Source organism: Heptranchias perlo, chromosome 11 (assembly GCF_035084215.1).
Source record: "Heptranchias perlo isolate sHepPer1 chromosome 11, sHepPer1.hap1, whole genome shotgun sequence".
In the NCBI taxonomy this organism is placed as follows: Eukaryota; Metazoa; Chordata; class Chondrichthyes; order Hexanchiformes; family Hexanchidae; genus Heptranchias; species Heptranchias perlo.
In genome coordinates, this window is record NC_090335.1 from 4957257 (window position 1) to 4976095 (window position 18839).

Genomic DNA, 18839 nt, shown 5'->3' on the forward strand with positions numbered 1-18839 from the left:
TGGATGAGGGGGCGCGGGAGGTTCCGGAGATGAGGGGAGGGGGGCGTGTCCGGGGACTGAGGGGGGGGGGGGGTCCCGGGCGATGAGGGGGGGGGGGGGATCAGGATCGAGGGCGCTGGGGGGAAGGCTGGTCCGGGGCAGTGAGGGGGCGTCCTGGGCGCGTGGTCGGGGATAGAGAGGGGGGAGGGGGGTGGTCCCGGGAGATGAGGGGGGGTGGGGGGCCGGTTAGCGGTCACAGTGCTGGATGAGGGGGGGGGGGGGGTGGTCCGGAGATGGATGTGGGGGGAGGGGCGGGGTGTGGTCCGGGGATGAGGGGAGGGGGGGGGTGTGTCCGGGGATCGGGAGGGGGGGGGGGGGGGTGGGGTCTCTGGGGGGGATAGGGTGGGGGGGGTGGGGGTGGTCCCGCGGGATGAGGGGGGAGGTGTGGGGGGTGGTCCGGGGATGAGGGGGGGGGGGGTGGTCCGGGTGATGAGGGGGGGGGGGTGGTGGTCCGGGGATGGGAGGGGGGGGGGGTCGTAGGGGTGGTCCGGGGATAGAGGGGGGGGGGGGTGGTCCGGGGGATGAGGGGGGGGGGGGGGTGGTCCGGGGGATGAGGGGGGGGGGTGGGTCGGGGAGGTGGGGGGTGGTCCGGGATGAGGGGGGGGGGTGGCCGGATGTGGTCCGGGGATGAGGGGGGGGGGGGTGTCCGGGGATGAGGGGGGGGGGGGCGTGGTCCGGGGATTGAGGGGGGGGGGGGTGTCCGGGGATGAGGGGGGGTGGTCCGGGTGATGGGGTGTGTGTCCGGGGATGAGGGGTGGGGGGTCGGGGTAGTGGTGTCCGGGGATGAGGGGGGGGGGGGTTGTCCGGGGATGAGGGGGGGTGGGGCCGGGATGAGGGGGGTGTGTCCGGGGATGAGGGGGGTGGTGGGTGTCCGGGGATGTGGGCGGGGAGAGGGGGGGGGGTGTCCGGGGATGAGGGGGGGGGGGTTGTCCTGGGATGAGGGGAGGGGGCGGTGTCCTGGATGAGGGGGTGTCGAGGGGGGGGTGCGGAGGGGGGGTGTCGAGGGATGAGGGGGGGGGGTGTGTCCGATCGGGGGGATGCCGGGAGGAGGGGGGGTCCCGGGACACCCACCTTTGAAGTTCTTGATGAGCAGTTTCCTGGAGGCGGCCGGTTTGCCGCCGGGCGCCGCGGCCCTGCTCAGGCCGTTGGTGTGTCCCAGCAGCGCCGAGAAGTTGGCCTTCCGCTGCCCTTCCTCCGCCATGCCGCCTTCGGCCGCGATCTGTGCTGGGCCCGGGGCCCCCGCGTCCGCCGCTCGGACTCTCTTCTTGCCGGTGTCCGGGCTGCGGGGCGCTGAGCTGCTGCGGGGAGGCCGCTTTGCCCGGGGGATGAGCCGCGGGTCCCCGCCTCGCCTGGCTCCGCTATCCGCACTCTCTTCTTGGGGTGGCCGCGGTGACTGACATCGGCGTGCCGCTCCTCCTCGGGCGAACTCTCACAGGGAACCGCCGGCCGCAGCATCAACGGCGGCTGCACTCGGCCGGAGCGGCGGGGCCGGGAGTGTGAGGGGAGCCGCCGAGCAGGCCCCGGCCTCACCGACTGACTGACCGACCGACCGGTCCGCTCCGGTCACCACGACACTCGGATCCGGCCTATCAAAGCAGCTGCCGCGCTCTCCTAGATCATCCTTCGCTGGCAGGCCTCGGCCTCGGCCTCCGCCCCCGTCCCCGCTCTTTCCTGTCGCTTGTGCCGCCGAGGGCGCGGTCTGAGAGGCGGGGCGGACAGCCGTCCCGCACCACCGGAAGTAAACAACCGCACCCCTGACCCTTCACCTCTCACCCTGGAGACGGCCGCTTCCGCTGAGCTGGAGCGAGGTGAGTGCGGCCGCGGTTCTCGGACAACCCGAGGCGGCGAGGCCCGGGTGGGGAAGGTATGGGACACCTTATCACAGCCTCCCAGGCCGTAAACCGGCCGCCGAGCCTGTTGGTGCGCTGCTGCCGCCGCCGGTGACCGGGTCCCACAGAGGGAGGCGCAGCCTCGCGCTCCCGGGGGCGGAGAGGAGAGGGAGGACGAGGGGGGAGGAGAGGGGGAGAGAGAGGGGAGGAGGAGAGGGGGAGGAGGAGGGGGGAGAGAGGAGAGGGAGGAAGAGGGGAGGGGAGGAGGGGGAGAGAGGAGGAGGAGGAGAGGGGAGGAGGAGGAGGGGAGAGAGGAGGAGGGGGGAGAGAGGAGGAGGAGGAGGGGGGAGAGAGGAGGAGGAGGAGGGGGGGAGAGAGAGGAGGGGAGAGCGAGGAGGAGGAGAGGAGGGAGGAGGGGAGGAGAGGGGGAGAGAGGAGATGGGGGAGAGAGGAGGGAGGTGGGAGAGGAGGGGAGGAGGGGAGAGGAAGGAGGGGGGAGGGTGAGAGAGGAGGAGGGGGAGAGAGGGGGAGAGGGAGAGGAAGGGAGGGGGGGAGAGGGAGTAGGAAGGAGGGGGGGGAGAGGTGAGAGGAGGGAGGAGGGGGATGAGGAGGAGGAGGGGAGGAGGAGGGGAGAGGGGAGGAGGAGGAGGGGGAGAGGGAGGGAGGAGGATGAGGGAGAGGAGGTAGGAGGGGGAGAGGAGTGGGAGGAGGGAGAGGAAGGAGGGGGGAGAGGAGGAGAGGGGAGAGAGGGGAGAGGGGGTGAGGAGGAGGAGGAGGGGGAGAGGGTGAGGATGGAGGGGTGGGGTGGAGGTAGGGAGGAGGGAAGGAGGGTGGGAGAGGGAGAGGAAGGAGGGGGGAGAGAGGGGGAGAGAAGGAGGGGGGGAGAGGGAGAGGGGAGGGAGGTGAGGAGGGGAGAGAGGAGGGAGGGAGGAGGAGGATGGGGTAGAGGAGGGGTGGAGGGGAGGAGGAGGAGGAGGGGATGAGAGGGGAGAGGAAGGAGGGGGGAGTGAGAGGAGGGAGGGGAGAGAGAGGGAGGAGGAGGAGGGGGGTATGAGAGGGGTAGGAGGAGGAGGGGGGGAGAGTGAGGGAGGGAGGAGGAGGATGTGTGGGAGAGTGAGGAGGAGGAGGAGGGAGCGGGAGGGGGGAGAGAGGGAGGAGGAGGAGGGAGCGGGAGGGGGGAGGGGGGAGGGAGGAGGTGGAGGAGGGAGCCCCGCTGCGGATCGAAAGGAGCAGTCCGTCAGCTCAAGGAGCCGTTGAGCGCTCGCCTCCGGGGCACCAGGAGATGGTTTGCCGGGGTCACCGTGTTAGTGGCCTGGGTGCAGTTTTGGGCTCCACGCCGGAGAGGCCGCAGCGTGGATCCACTCGGTCACTGTCTGATATGAGGGGATACAAATACTAAGGAAAACTTGTGGCTTTTTTGTTAGAACAAAGCAGATTCCGGGATGATATGATCGAAGTGTTTATAATTCTGAAAGGATGGGACGGGGTAGATGGAAGATTCAAGGTGAGATTTAGAACAGAGCGATGGAGAAACTTCTTTCCGCAGAGACTGTGGAGTTCAATTCCAGGATTAGTGGTTGAGGCAGAAACTGTCAACATTCAAGATTAGATTGGATAGAATCATAGAAGTTTACAACATGGAAACAGGCCCTTCGGCCCAACATGCCCATGTCGCCCAGTTTATACCACTAAGCTAGTCCCAATTGCCTGCACTTGGCCCATATCCCTCTATACCCATCTTACCCATGATGTGGAGATGCCGGTGATGGACTGGGGTTGACAATTGTAAACAATTTTACAACACCAAGTTATAGTCCAACAAATTTATTTTCAGGTGAACCTGATGAAGGAGGAAGCCTCCGAAAGCTTGTGGAATTTAAAATAAATTTGTTGGACTATAACTTGGTGTTGTAAAATTGTTTACATCTTACCCATGGAACTGTCCAAATGCTTTTTAAAAGTCAAAGGTGAATGAAGGGATATAGGAACAGGCTGGGTAAATGTGATTATTACTATTTGCCCATGTGGAGGGTAAACAACAACTTGCATTTATATAGCACCTTTAATGTAATATAACACCCCAGGTGCTTCACAGGAGCGATTATCTAACAAAATGTGACACCGAGCCACTTAAGGATGAGAATTTTAAAGTCGAGTGTTGCCGGACTGGGAGCCAGTGTAGGTCAGCAAGCACTAGGGTGATGGGTGAGCAGGACTTGGTGCGAGTTAGGATACAGGCAGCAGTGTTTTGGATGAGCTCAAGTTTATGGAGGGGTTAGGGAGGCCGGCCAGGAGAGCATTGGAATAGTCAAGTCTAGAGGTAACAAAGACATGGATGAGGGTTTCAGCAGCAGCAGCTGATGAGCTGATGCGGGGCAGAGATGGGTGATATTTAGGTGGAAGTAGGCGGTCTTGGTGATGGAGAGGATATGGGGTCGAAACTCATCTCAGGGTCAAATAGGACGCCACGGTTGTGAACAGTCTGGTTCAGCCTTAGTGGCCAGGGAGAGGGTTGGAGTCGGTGGCTAGGGAATGGAGTTTGTGGCGGGGACCTGAGACAATGACTGATGCTGACACAGACTGGTTGGGCACAATGGCCTGTTTCCGTGTTGTAAAGTCTATGTATTGGATTTTTACCTCTCTGCTGTGTGTATTTTACTGTTTTTGCTGCGGGTGTTGCATGTTATTTGCTGTCTCTCTTGTATTTTTCCCTACTGACTAGTTAATCAATCATGGAGTTGCACACAAGGAATTGAGACCAATGTAGTCTCCAGGTGTAGTGGGGTTGGAAGGTGGGAGATAATTGGACATAGAAATTTATCGTGGAAATATAAATAGAAGGACAGAATGCATTTACAGTAAGGACTGATTTTATTTGTGTGCCCTGGTCTGATTATCTCTCGCCCTCTAACTCCACTTCACCCAAAGGTTACACTTGCTCTTGAATCCCTGTGACATATATATTATTAACTGCCTAAGTGCCTTAGTAAAGCCAATGGCCATTTTTGGCTGTTTAGTTTTTTACCTTTATGGTAAACTCGTTCTTGCCACCTTGAAAAGTAAACTAGCGGTGAAACGGGTGAAATTCAGTTCGTGCTCTGGGCGGGAAGCAGCGATAGCATAGCTCAGAAGCGAGTATTAATTCACGGGTATCTGTTGCTCTGTTAATTCATTGATTTGTTAGTCTGCCTGCTGTTCTATGAATTTCTTCAGTGCTACTTGGTGCTACATTAACATGTTGGTTCATTGGCATGTCTACTGCTTTCTGTATTTAATAATTCACTGGCATCTGCTGCTTTATTAATTTATTGAATTGTTGGTGTGCATCTTATTAATTTGGTTTGCCCAATGCACTGTGTATTTATTAATTCAGTTGTGTTTGTTGTTTCATTATTATTGATTGGTTGGTGTGCCCACTGCACTGTGAATTTATTAATTCACTGCTGCCTACTTCTCCAAGTATTATATCAGTTGTTTGAATTGGTGTGCACATTGTGGTCTCAATTTATTAATTTGCTGTTGCTCTATGAGTTTATTGATTCAGTGGTACCCACTGCTCCATTAATTTAGTAACTTCCTGATGCCTACTTAGCTTTGCTATAATGTTCATCAGTATCTTTTTGTCATCACTTAGTTACGATGCATGTTGTTTGTGTTGGTTTCTGTGGGTGCAGTATTCCTGTTGTGATTGCACAGTGTTTTAACAAAAAATACGCTGAGCTCACAGTTTATTCATAATTGTTTTTGAATCTCCACGTTATTGTGTATGGCAGCTTCTGTTCACTGTTTTGCAATGTACTGTCATCACATTCTTTGGGAGGATTGAGATAAACCTCTTCAACCCTGTACAGGGTGGTCTTCACTCTCCACTTACAATGCCATAGGAGATCAACTAGTAACTGTATAAAATGTGCATAACATTGTTTGTGAATATAAAGTCTATACACTTCCATTTTTCCATAAACATGATATAGGTCAAAGGCCAGAAAAGGTAATTTCTTTGGTATCCTAACTGAAATGCCTCTTATTTTGAAGTAAACGGCTGGTGTTTAGTGACAGCTATTATGCAGCTACTCATGACTCAGTAGCAGGTGACAGGCCTGGGATCGGCTTCATAGCCACCCAGTTTTAAGTATTTTTATTCATTTGAGAAAGCAAGATGAAAGACCTAGGCTCGCAATGCAGGACACCACCAAGGTTAAAGAGAGAAGGCTAGGTGACACTAAGCTAAGTTTAAAACCTGAAAGATTGTAACCGGAAGGAAAGGCTGAAAGGCCAAGGGTGCTATAGTTTTGAGAATCTAGGAAAGAACGGGTTAGAAAGAAGAACAAACTTGTATTTATATAGCTTCTTCCAGTATGTTCCACAGCACTTCACAGCCAATGAAGTGCTTTTTAAGTGCAGTCATTATTTTGTAGGTAAACACAGCAGCCAATTTGCACACAGAAAGGACCCACCGACAGTCATGTGATAAATGACCAGATAATCTGTTTCAAAGGTGTTGGTTGAGGGATAAATATTGGCCAGGACACCGGGGAGCACTCCCCTGCTCTTCTTTGATCCTTTACGTCCATCTGAGAGGGCAGACGGGGCCTCGGTTTTACATCACATCCAAAGGACAGCACCTTCAACAGTGCAGCATTCCCTCAGTACTGCATTGAGAATATAAACCTGGATTATGTGCTTGACTGTTGAACCCATGACCTTCTGACTCTGAGGTGAGAATGCTACCCACTGAGTTAAACTGGGTCAGAGACTGCAATGAGTTTGATTTCAGCACAGTCAGCAGCAGGAAGAGTGTATGCAGTGGTGTATTTAAAATTTGTAAGGTTCCAAAAACTATTAATGATAGTGTGATAAAACTGATCAAAAATTTTCATTAGCGAGAGGGGGTTGGAGGCTGGAGGTGGGAGAGATTATTTCTCATATGATCAGCTTTTCCTTGTATCTTAAAACAAAAGCAAAATACTGCAGATGCTGGAAATCTGAAATAAAAACAGAAAATGCTGGAAATACTCAGCAAGTCAGGCAGCATCTGTGGAGAAAGAAACAGAGTTAACATTTCAGGTCGATGACCCTTCGTCAGAACTGGCAGAAGTTGAAGATTAAACAGTTTTTAAGCAAGTACAGAGTCAGGGAAAGGGGAGGAAAGAATAAAAGGGAAGATCTCTGATAGGGTGGAGGGCAGGAGTGATTAAATGACAAAATGTACAGACGGGGACAGCATCCAGAGTGTAGAGACTGGTGAGTTGACTTGCATGCAGCCTATCAGCTGAAAATCGTGACGATTTTTTTTGTGAAATTGGCCTCGTTGGATTGGGAATCCAGTGTCACGTTCTTTCTCTGCCAGCTGGTGATAGTCAAAGAGCATTTGCTTTCTGCACCAATATCTTGCATCCAGGGCATGCAGGCATTGTTAGTGCCCTGTTACTGCCCTGCCCTGCTCTGCCAACCAGCTGCAGAATCTACATTCTCATAGTGCAGAATTCCTGAATGGTAAGGCAGAAATCATGGAGTTAATTATTTTAATGACTTTATATAGGAACATAATTGCTAGACGCTAAAAGACCAAGGCCCGTCTAGTTTGCCTTCGACCATCCTGGTGGTTGCATGATACAACGATAATGGAGTTGTTGACTCTACGTTGCAGGTTTCACTTTGAGTTAGTTAGGTCAGTGTGTGTGTTGAGCTTGTGTCCTGGAGGGAGCAGCTTCCAGGGTTTAGTGAGTGAAGTAAAAGAACTTTTCAATTCTGCCCGGTTGGCATCGGTGAGGCTTGATGGGCAGAGGGTCTGGGTGAAGAGCTCTGGTTCTTTGGACGATAAATTCTTTTACTCGTGACTACAGTTAAGAAAATTGTTAAAGTGCCCCCTCACCTGCCCCCATATTAAACCGTGGGTGGGGTCTACCATAAAGGAGCTCGTCAGGTTCACAACATTCGAAAAGGTTGTGGCATAAAACCTCACAAATGAGTGATTAAATCTGGTTGTTGACCTTCAACTGCAACAGTTGCTCGTTTATCTAGTATCATAGTAGGTACAGCATGGGAGGAGGCCATTCAGCCCCTCGTGCCTGCTCCGCCATTTGATAAGATCATGGCTGATCTGTGATCTAACTCCATATACCTGCCTTTGGCCCATATCCCTTAATACCTTTGGTTGTCAAAAAGCTATCTATCTCAGATTTAAATTTAGCAATTGAGCTAGTATTAATTGCCGTTTGCAGAAGAGAGTTCCAAACTTCTACCACACTTTGTGTGTAGAAATGTTTTCTAATCTCACTCCTGAAAGACCTGGCTCTAATTTTTAGACTGTGCCCCCTACTCCTAAAATCCCCAACTAGCGGAAATAGTTTCTTTCTATCCACCCTATCCGTTCCCCGTAATATCTTATAAACTTCGATCAGATCACCCCGTAACCTTCTAAACTCTAGAGAATACAACCCCAATTTGTGTAATCTCCTCGTAACTTAACCCTTGAAGTCCGGGTATCATTCTAGTAAACCCACGCTGCACTCCCTCCAAGGCCAATATGTCCTTCCGAAGGTGCGGTGCCCAGAACTGCTCACAGTACTCCAGGTGCGGTCTAACCAGGGTTTTGTATAGCTGCAGCATAACTTCTGCCCCCTTGTACTCTAGTCCTCTAGATATAAAGGCCAGCATTCCATTAGCCTTATTGATTATTTTCTGCACCTGTTCATGACACTTCAACGATCTATGTACCTGAACCCCTAAGTCCCTTTGGACATCCACTGTTTTTAACTCTTTACCATTTAGAAAGTACCCTGTTCTATCCTTTTTTGATCCAAAGTGGATGACCTCACATTTGTCTACATTGAATTCCATTTGCCACAGTTTTGCCCATTCACCGAATCTATCAATATCCCTTTGTAATTTTATGTTTTCATCAACACTGCTTACAATGCCACCAATCTTTGTGTCATCGACAAACTTAGATATGAGACTTTCTATGCCTTCATCTAAGTGGTTAATAAATATTGTGAATAATTGAGACCCCAAGACAGATCCCTGTGGGACTCCACTAGTCACATCCTGCCAATGTGAGTACCTATCCATTATCCCTACTCTCTGTCGCCTTTCGCTCAGCCAACTTCCTAACCAAGTCCGTACTTTTCCCTCGATTCCATGGGCTTCTATCTTAGCTAACAGTCTCTTATGTGGGACCCTATCAAATGCCTTCTGGAAGTCCATATAAATAACATCCATTGACATTCCCCTGTCCACTACTTTAGTCACCTCTTCAAAAAATTCAATCAGGTTTGTCAGGCACGACCTACCTTTCACAAATCCATGCTGGCTCTCTCTGATTAACTGAAAATTCTCGAGGTGTTCAGTTACCCTATCCTTAATTATAGATTCCAGCATTTTCCCCACAACAGATGTTCGGCTAACTGGTCTATAATTCCCCGATTTCCCTCTCTCTCCTTTCTTATAAAGTGGAGTGACATGTGCAATTTTCCAATCTGGAGGGACAGTTCCTGAATCTAGAGAACTTTGAAAGATTATAGTTAGGGCATCTGCAATGTGCTCACCTACTTCCTTTAAAACCCTGGGATGGAAACCATCTGGTCCTGGGGATTTGTCACTCTTTAGTGCTATTATTTTCTTCATTACTGTTGCTTTACTTATGTTAATTTTATCGAGTCCCTGTCCCCGATTCAATATTCGTTTTCTTGGGATTTCCGACATGCTCTCCTCTTTTTCTACTGTAAATACTGACGTAAAGTAATCGTTCAACATGTCCGCCATTTCCCCATTGTCAATGACAATATCCCCACTTTCAGTTTTTAAGGGGCCAACACTGCTTCTGACCACCCTCTTTTTCATAATGTAACTATAAAAGTTCTTCGTATTGGTTTTGAGATCCCTTGCGAGTTTCTTTTCATACTCTCTTTTTGTAGCTCTTACTATCTGTTTTGTGACCCCTTGTTGATCTTTGTATCTTTCCCATTCGCCAGGATCTGTACCATTTTTGCCTTTTTGTATGCCCTTTCCTTATGTCTTATACAGTCCCTTACCTCTTTAATTGTCCATGGCTGTTTTTTTTGGCAAGTAGAGTTCTTGCCCCTCAGGGGTATAAACTGATTCTGTATCACATTAAATATTTCTTTAAACATTTCCCACTGATCATCAGTCGTTTTACCCATTAACAGATTTGCCCAGTTTACTGTGGACAGTCTCTGTCTCATCCCATTGAAGTCGGCCTTACCCAAGTCTAGAATCTTAGCAGCTGATTCATTTTTTTCCCTTTCAAACACTACATTGAACTCGATCATGTTATGATCGCTATTGGATAGATGTTCACGCACAGTTAAGCCATTGGCTAAATCTGGTTCATTACTCATTACTAAATCTAGTATGGCTTGCCCCCTTGTTGCCTCTAGGACATACTGCTGTAGAAAACTATCCCAGACACACTCAAGAAATTCACTACCTTTCTGACAGTTGCTAGTCTGTTTTCCCCAATCTATGTGAAGGTTAAAGTCCCCCATTAAGACACAGCACGGAGGAGGCCATTCAGCCCATCGTGCCGGCTCTTTGAAAGAGCTATCCAATTAGTCCCATTCCCCTGCTCTTTCCCCATAGACCTGTAAGTTTTTTCCCTTCAACTATTTATCCAATTCCCTTTTGAAAGTTACTATTGAATCTGCTTCCACCACCCTTTCAGGCAGTGCATTCCAGATCATAACAACTCACTGCATAAAAAAATGTTTCCTCATGTCACCTCTGGCTCTTTTGCCGATCACCTTAAATCTGTGTCCTCTGGTTACTGACCCTTCTGCTACTGGAAACAGTTTCTCCTTATTTACTCTGTCAAAACTGTTCATGATTTTGAACACCTCTATCAAATCTCCCCATAACCTTCTCTGTTCTAAGGAGAACAATCCCAGCTTCTCCACATAACTGAAGTCCCACATCCCTGGCACCATTCTGGTAAATCTCTTCTGCACCCTCTCTAAGACATTGACATCCTTCCTAAAGTGTGGTGCCCAGAATTGAACACAATACTCCAGCTCAGGCCTAACCAGTGTTTTATAAAGGTTTAGCATAGCTTCCTTGCTTTTGAACTCTATGCCTCTATTAATGTAGCCCAGGTTCCCATATGCTTTTTTAACAGCCTTATCTTGACCTGCCACCTTCAAAGATTTGTGTATGTGCACCCCCAGATCTCTCTGTTCCTGCATTCCCTTAAAAATTTTATATTGCCTCTTCTCATTCTTCCTACCAAAATGTATCACTTCACACTTCTCTGCATTACATTTCGTCTGCCCATTTCACCAGTCTGTCCAAGACCTCCTGAAGTCTGTTACTGTCGTCCTCATTATGTGGAGATGCCGGTGATGGACTGGGGTGGACAAATGTAAGGAATCTTACAACACCAGGTTATAGTCCAACAGTTTTATTTGAAAATCACAAGCTTTCGGAGGCTTTCTCCTAACTCACCTGACGAAGGAGAAAGCCTTCGAAACCTTGTGATTTTCAAATAAAACTGTTGGACTATAACCTGGTGTTGTAAGATTCCTTACATTTGTCGTCCTCATTGTTTACTACATTTCTGAGTTTTGTGGCATCTGCAAACTTTGAAATTATACCCTCTATACCCAAGTCCAGGTCATTAATATATATCAAAAAGAGCAATGGTCCTAATACTAACTCCTAGGGAACACTACTGTATACTTCCCTCCAGTCTGAAAAACACCCGTTCACCACTACTCTCTGCTTTTTGTCCCTTAGCCAATTTTCTATCTACAAAATTGTATCTGCCACTGTCCCTTTAATCTCATGGGCTTTAATTTTGCTAACAAGTCTATTATGTGGTACTTTATCAAATGCCTTTTGAAAGTTCATATACACAACATCAACCACACTACCCTCATCAACCCTTTCAATATCAGTGTGGGCACTTTTGATTCGACAAGCACAGGGGCTGCATTGTGTAACTGATTTGCAACAGGCTAGAACGGAAGAAAGGTATAAAAATATAAAAGTATATATACTCTTATTTAGAGAAAAAACCTTCTGTTTGGCTGATGAGGGATGAGTCAGATGGCAACAGATAGTTAACATCCGGCAGGCTATTTTGTGGGGTACTTCCAGTACAATGCATAATAACCCCAACGTCCACTACATTTGTCACTTGACTTGGCAATTGCATCTGATCTACACCGGGACCAACCTAGCTGGTAGAATGTGGAGAGCTTGGTTCTTCTCTGATGCCCTGAATCTACCCAGTGATCAAATGTCTGAGAGGCTGCAGGGACCCTCAGATCTTGCTCCTGTACTGGGCGCAGCCCAAAGTATTGGAGGAACTGGTAGACTTGATGAAGATGACTCACAACAGGAGAGAAGTGTGTGGCGGTCAGTCCTCTACAGGATCAAGGCTGGAGCAGTGATGCAAGGTGCTCTGTATCAGTGGGAAAACCTTCTTCTGCATTCTCTATGGGTTTTTTTTTAAGAGAAAGCAAGCAAAGACTAAGGAGGCAGTACGATCTTGGCATTCACAGTGTGAATGAGAACCCACCCACTAAACTACAGGAACACAGAGGAGACGCGCTAACTAGCAGCAGCACAATCGGTAGAGTGATGGAGGCACATGACGATAGATAAAGGAGAGGATAGAAACCAATTATATTAATGCAGTTTTTATACTGCACCAAGGGTACACCTCTGTTTTCACTGCCTCTATCATTGTGAGACTGGTAAAGCAGAACGATACACATGTACTCCGATGAATACAAGGAATTCGAATCAGTACTTCCTGTTTCCCCTCCCCAGTGATCTTCTCCTAGTTATCAGGAGACCCAACACATCACTCTCATAATAAAATTAGTAACTTGGGGGTGGCCTCTATACTAGTAACTGGATAACAAACTCGGGAATACAAATGGGTTCCATGTATTTTAGGATTTTTTTTAAAAAGTGAGATATGTTAATCCATCAATATAATAAAGATTGTATGTGTGATAGAAGTTTGGCACTCCCAGAATTATGACGGCTATCCTAGTGCCACGTGCCAGTGAGTACGAAATAGGAAGATAAGGCAGGTTAATGTGTGACTAGCGACATGGTGCAAGAGGGAGGGCTTCAGATTCTTGGGGCAGGAGGGACCTGTTCAAGATGGACAGGTTGCACCTCAACAGCTGGGACCAATGCCCTCATGGGGAGGTTCACTAGTGCTGGGGGGGAGGGATTAAACTAATTTGGCAGGGGGATGGGCACCAGGATGTAGCATTAGAAAGGAGAAACAAGGTGCACAAAGGATTGGGAGAGACAGATAACACTAGAGTAAGAAATAGTACAGTATTAGGTAGGATCAGACTGAGAGAGAATACGAGAAGGTCTAAGATAGGTTTAGAGTGCATGTGTTTAAACACTCGAAGCGTGGTAAATAAGGTTGGTGAGCTGCAGGCGCAAATAGCCCCATGGGAATATGATGTAGTGGCGATAATGGAGACCTGGCTCAAAAAAGGGCAGGATTGGGTACTAAATATTCCTGGATACAAGGTGTTCAGGAAAGATAGGGAAGGAAAGAAAGGAGTGGGGGTGACAGTATTGATTAAGGAGAATATTGCAGTGTTGGAGAGAGAGGATGTCCTGGAGGGGTCAAGGACAGAATCTATTTGGTTAGAGTTAAGAAACAATAGAGGTGCCATTACACTGCTGGGTGAATTCAAAGGCCACCAACTAATGGGAAGGGTATGGAGGAGCAGATTTGCTGGGAAATTGCAGAGAGGTGCAAGAACCATAGAGTAGTGATAATGGGGGACATCAACTATCCTAATGTAGGCTGGGACAGTAATAGTGTAAAGGGCAAAGAGGGGGAGGAATTTCTACCGTGTGTTCAGGAGAACTTTCTTGATCAGTATGTTTCTGGCCCAGTGAGGAAGGAGGCATTGCTGGATCTGGTTCTGGGGAATGAGGTGGGTCAAGTGGAGCAAGTGTCAGTGGGGGAACATTTAGGGAACAGTGATCATAGTATCATAAGGTTTAGATTAGTTATGGAAAAGGACAAGGAGCAATCTAGAGTAAAATTACTTAATTGGAGGAGGGCCAATTTCAGTGGGTTCAGAATGGATCTGGCCCGGGTAAATTGGAATCAAAGATTACCAGGCAAAACTGTAATTGAACAATGGGTGGCCTTTAAAGAGGAGATGGTTCAGGTACAGTCTAGGTACATTCCCATGAGGGGGAAACGTAGGGCAACCAAAGCGAGAGATCCCTGGATGACGAAAGAGATAGAGAGTAAGATGAAGCAGAAAAAGGGGACATCAAAAGCAAAATACTGCAGAAGCGGGAAATCTGAAATAAAAATAGAAAATGCTGGGGAAGCTCAGCAAGTCAGGCAGCATCTGTGGAGAAAGAAAGAGTTAATGTTTCAGGTCAAAGACCTTTCGTCAGAACTGGGTCAGAAAAAGGAGGCTTATGACAGATGCCAGATTGATCATACAAGTGAGAACCAGGCTGAAAATGGAAAGTACAGAGGAGAAGTGAAAAAGGCAAAGAGAGATTATGAGAATAGACTGGCGGTTAACATAAGACGGAATCCAAAAGTCTTCTATAGGCATATAAATAGTAAACAGGTAGTAAGTGGAGGGGTGGGGCCGATTAGGGACCAAAAACGAGATCTACGCATGGAGGCAGAGGGCATGGCTGAGGTACTAAATGAGTACTTTGCATCTGTCTTTACCAAGGAAGAAGATGCTGCCAGAGTCACAGGAAAAGAGGAGGTAGTTGAGATACTGGATGGGCTAAAAATTGATAAAGAAGAGGTACTAGAAAGGCTAGCTGTGCTTAAAGTAGATAAGTCACCCGGTCCGGATGGGATGCATCCTAGGTTGATGAGGGAAGTAAGGGTGGAAATTACAGAGGTACTGGCCATAATCTTCCAAACATCCTTAGATATGGGGGTGGTGCCAGAGGACTGGAGAATTGCAAACGTTACACCCTTGTTCAAAAGGGTGTAAGAATAAACCCAGCAACTATAGTTTAACCTCAGTGGTGGGGAAACTTTTTGGAGACGATAATCTGGGACAAAATTAATAGTCACTTGGATAAGTATGGATTAATAGAGGAAAGCCAGCACAGATTTGTTAAAGGCAAATCATGTTTAACTAATTTGATAGAGTTTTTTGATAAGGTAACAGAGAGGGTAGATGAGGGCAATGTGGTTGATGTGGTGTATATGGACTTTCAAAAGGCGTTTGATAAAGTGCCACATAATAGGCTTGTCAGCAAAGTTGAAGCCCATGGAATAGAAGGAGCAGTGGCAGCATGGATACGAAATTGGCTAAGTGACAGAAAACAGAGAGTAGTGATGAAGGGTTGTTTTTCGGACTGGAGGAAGGTGTACAGTGGTGTTCCCCAGGGATCGGTACTGGGACCATTGCTTTTCTTAATATATATTAATGACTTGAACTTGGGTGTACAGGGCACAATTTCAAAATTTGCAGATGACATAAAACTTGAACATGTACTGAACAGTGAGGAGGATAGTGATAGACTTCGAGAGGACATAGACAGGCTGGTGGAATGGGCGAACACATGGCAGATTAAATTTAAAGCAGAGAAGTGCGAAGTGATACATTTTGGTAGGAAGAATGAGGAGAGGCAATATAAACTAAATGATACAATTCTAAAGGGGGTGCAGGAACAGAGAGATCTGGGGGTATATGTGCACAAATCGTTGAAGGTGGCAGGGCAGGTTGAGAAAGCGGTTAAAGAAGCATCCGGGATCCTGGGCTTTATAAATACAGGCATAGTGTAAAAAGTATGGAAGTCATGGTGAATCTTTATAAAACACTGGTTTGGCCACAACTGGAGTATTGTGTCCAATTCTGGGCACCACATTTTGGGAAGGATGTGAAGGCCTTAGAGAGAGTGCAGAAAAGATTTACTAGAATGGTTCCAGGGATGAGGGACTTCAGTTACGTGAATATACTGGAGAAGCTGGGGTTGTTCTTCTTAGAGCAGAGAAAGTTGAGTGGAGATTTGAGAGATATGTTCAAAATCATGATGGGATTAGATAAAGTAAATAAAGAGAAACTGTTCCCATTGGCGGAAGGATCGAGGACCAGAGGACACAGATTTAAGGTGATTGGCAAAAGAACCACAGGCAACATGAGGAAAAACTTTTTTACGCAGGGAGTTGTTATGATCTAGAATGCACTGCCTGAAAGGGCGGTGGAAGCAGATTCAATCGCGGCTTTCAAAAAGAATTGGATAAATACTTGAAGGGAAAAAAATTTGCAGGACTATGGGGAAAGAGCGGGGGAGTGGGACTAACTGGATTGCGCTTACATAGAGGCGGCAATGGCTTTGTGGGCTGAATGGCCTCCTGTGCTGTAACCATTCTATGATTCTTTGTCTTTAAGCAGTGGTTCATTTTTGGTTCTCTACCTCTCCTCAGGTGATCTCATGCTACTTCGCTTCGGGGCTATCTGAAACGGTAACCTTCCCACTCCACACTGCTATAAATGGCACACATCACGTTGAACCAGTATTTACAGCAGGTAAATCTGGCTTTTGGCAAAGATAAATACCATCAATTTTACAGGTTTTAAGTGAAGCAGAGGCCACTGAGCTGAAGCAGCACAGACTGTTCACTATATTTTGTGGGTAATTAATAAGCTGTTGCATAACATCTTTCATTAATTGTGTACACTTCCTATATACTTGTACTGTTAGCATGCTAACATTTTTCATTAATTGTGTACACTTCCTATATACTTGTACTGTTAGCATGCTAACATCTTTCATTAATTGTTGCTTTAATAGGTGTTGGAGTTTATCGACAGCAGAGATGGTGATTCCTGTGCAGAATTTGTGTCATTTAAACATCCTCACATTGCCAACCGTAGGTTACAGGTAATATATAGTGCTTCCTCTATGAACAAGGGTGGAATGGAGACAGGAGATTTGAGAGAATGGAAAAGTTACATTTGTCATACCATATGTAACATTTTAAATACTCTTTAAGAAATGCATTAGTATCTCTACCATGGAATTTCTCCGGGATTAAACTAAAACTGCTTCTGTTCAAAGTGATGAAAGCTATTGATGAGGTAGAAGTAAATAATGAACACGAGAGCAGAGGGCACAAGTACAAAATTTACAAACCTCGAGCAAGGTCAGAGAACACAAAAAGTTTTCCCCCCCACAAGATAGTGAATGTGGAACAGACTCCGAGAGAGTTGTTTGGTGTCAGTTTGCACCTTTGAAAGGAGCTGGATTAATACCTGTTGAGAAGGGGGATTGGGGTTAGGGAGAGATTAACAGCACCGTTTGATTTTTTTTCAGGTGCTGTTGGGAAAGGAAATTAGTGTTCCCCAAAGTAAGGGATTTGTAGATGGTGTGAAAGGAAGTCCATCCTAGAATCTTTAACTAATAGACCTTGATCTCGTCTCACTCTGGGCCTCATGCTCGGCCCCAGCCTACTCCCTTGAAGAGAAGAATGAGTGATTTGGAAGGTGAGGGGAGCACAGGCTGTGTAGCAGGGACAATGGGAGTGAGGTATATACAGGAGAGCAAGAAAAGCCCACCAGTGCAGCAAGGAAACACAATAAAAACTGGTTGGCCTTGTAAGGTGCTATAAATAGAAGCATAGAATTTTATAAGCACAGGAGACCATTTGGCCCATCTTGTCTGTACTGACTCTCTGAAAGAGCTATTCACATTGTCCCATTTCCCCTGCCCTTTCACTGTATCCTTTAAAATTGTTTTTCAAAGCGATTATAGACTCTGCTTCCCCACTGGTGGGGCAGTTCATGTCCTAACAATCCTCTGCATATAAACATTTCTGCTAACCCTCTCCTTTCATTCTTTCGGTAGTGATGTTAAATTCCTCTAGGTAACAACTATCTGACCATCTGACCAGTGGAAATAGTTTTTCCTGATTTACCTTATCAAAACCCCTCAGATGTTTGAACACCTCCAGTAAATCTCCTCTTAACTTTCTTTACCTTAACGAAAAGAGCTCCAGTTTTTCCAATCTCTCATGAAATGTAGTTTTGTTTCACCAGAACAGTAAGAAATTCACTTTATCCCTTAGCAGTTTCTCTTTAAACATCTGGTAATTGGGACTGTCTGCCTACACTATAGTACAACGCAGTATTGTGCACAATGCATTTGTCTCCTTGGCCTGCTGATTTTATACAAAATGGTAAGTCATTGCTTCAAACCAGTGTCAGAGACTGCATATCTTTAAGGGTTACTTTTGTTTTTTTGCTTTGAAACTAGTTACCAAACCCAGAAGAGAGATGCCAGCAGATTCTGGAACCCCCTTACGATGAAATGGTGGCAGCTCATTTAAGGTAAAGGAAGTCTTAATGTTTGTTTGCTGTTGACATCTTTTATTTATAACTATTTTTCTCTTTGAAAACGTTTCCCATCTGCACTTCCCTAAATCACACCATTTACTATATAACCGGTCACTCCACCACATGTGAGGGAACTCTGTGTTAACTTGGTGCAGTTCCTTTCCTCCTGAATTACATCCACACTACCTTGTGGCAAAATGCATTGGTATAACCATTTACCTCTGGACCCTGGTCAGCAAATAGTAATTGGGAACAGTGAATGATAATCACAGGGCTGGCACCTACCCATATGTTTCTTTCTTCATTTCTTTCTCTCTCTCTCTCTCTCTCTCTCTCGCTCTATTTCTCTTTCTCTCTCTCTCTCTCTCTCTCCTTTTTTAGCCATACCGTCCCCAGGTTGTCACTGCCTGCTGTTCCCCAGCCACTTTCTCAAGGCTTTCACCACTTAAGGTTAACATTAATTTAATACTACAGTCTCACTTCATGTAACAAGTACTCTTGCAACTTCTGGGGAAATAACTGACTCTATTGGAGGAGAATCCTTTAGATATGGTGCTAGAAATGGAAAGTTAGATGTAAGGAAAGCTTCAAGTGATGCCCTCACAGTTTACAATTGGTGCTGTGATCATACTAATGG

The 18839-nt window shown here is 47.3% G+C and overlaps 2 protein-coding genes across 5 annotated transcripts in view; one reads left to right on the plus strand and one right to left on the minus strand.

Moving 5' to 3' along the window:
• Positions 1-1820, minus strand: part of LOC137327059 (cullin-4A-like) — a 40765-nt gene extending 38945 nt beyond the window's left edge. Inside the window, 2 exon segments of the mRNA XM_067992463.1 lie at positions 1111-1383; positions 1386-1820. Coding sequence (XP_067848564.1) covers positions 1111-1383; positions 1386-1494 — 382 coding nt within the window. The 5' untranslated portion in view covers positions 1495-1820.
• The window catches only part of pcid2 (PCI domain containing 2), a 63332-nt gene continuing 45687 nt past the window's right edge, over positions 1195-18839 (plus strand). The window contains exons 1-4 of one of the 4 annotated variants that reach the window (XM_067992466.1): positions 1195-1847; positions 16294-16396; positions 16662-16751; positions 18123-18196. In XM_067992466.1, the coding sequence (XP_067848567.1) occupies positions 16361-16396; positions 16662-16751; positions 18123-18196 (200 nt within the window). In that variant the 5' untranslated portion in view covers positions 1195-1847; positions 16294-16360. Of the gene's footprint in view, positions 1848-1881; positions 1904-3273; positions 3373-16293; positions 16397-16661; positions 16752-18122; positions 18197-18839 lie in introns of those variants that run through there. The other 3 variants (XM_067992468.1, XM_067992467.1, XM_067992469.1) reach the window with 3 other exon arrangements.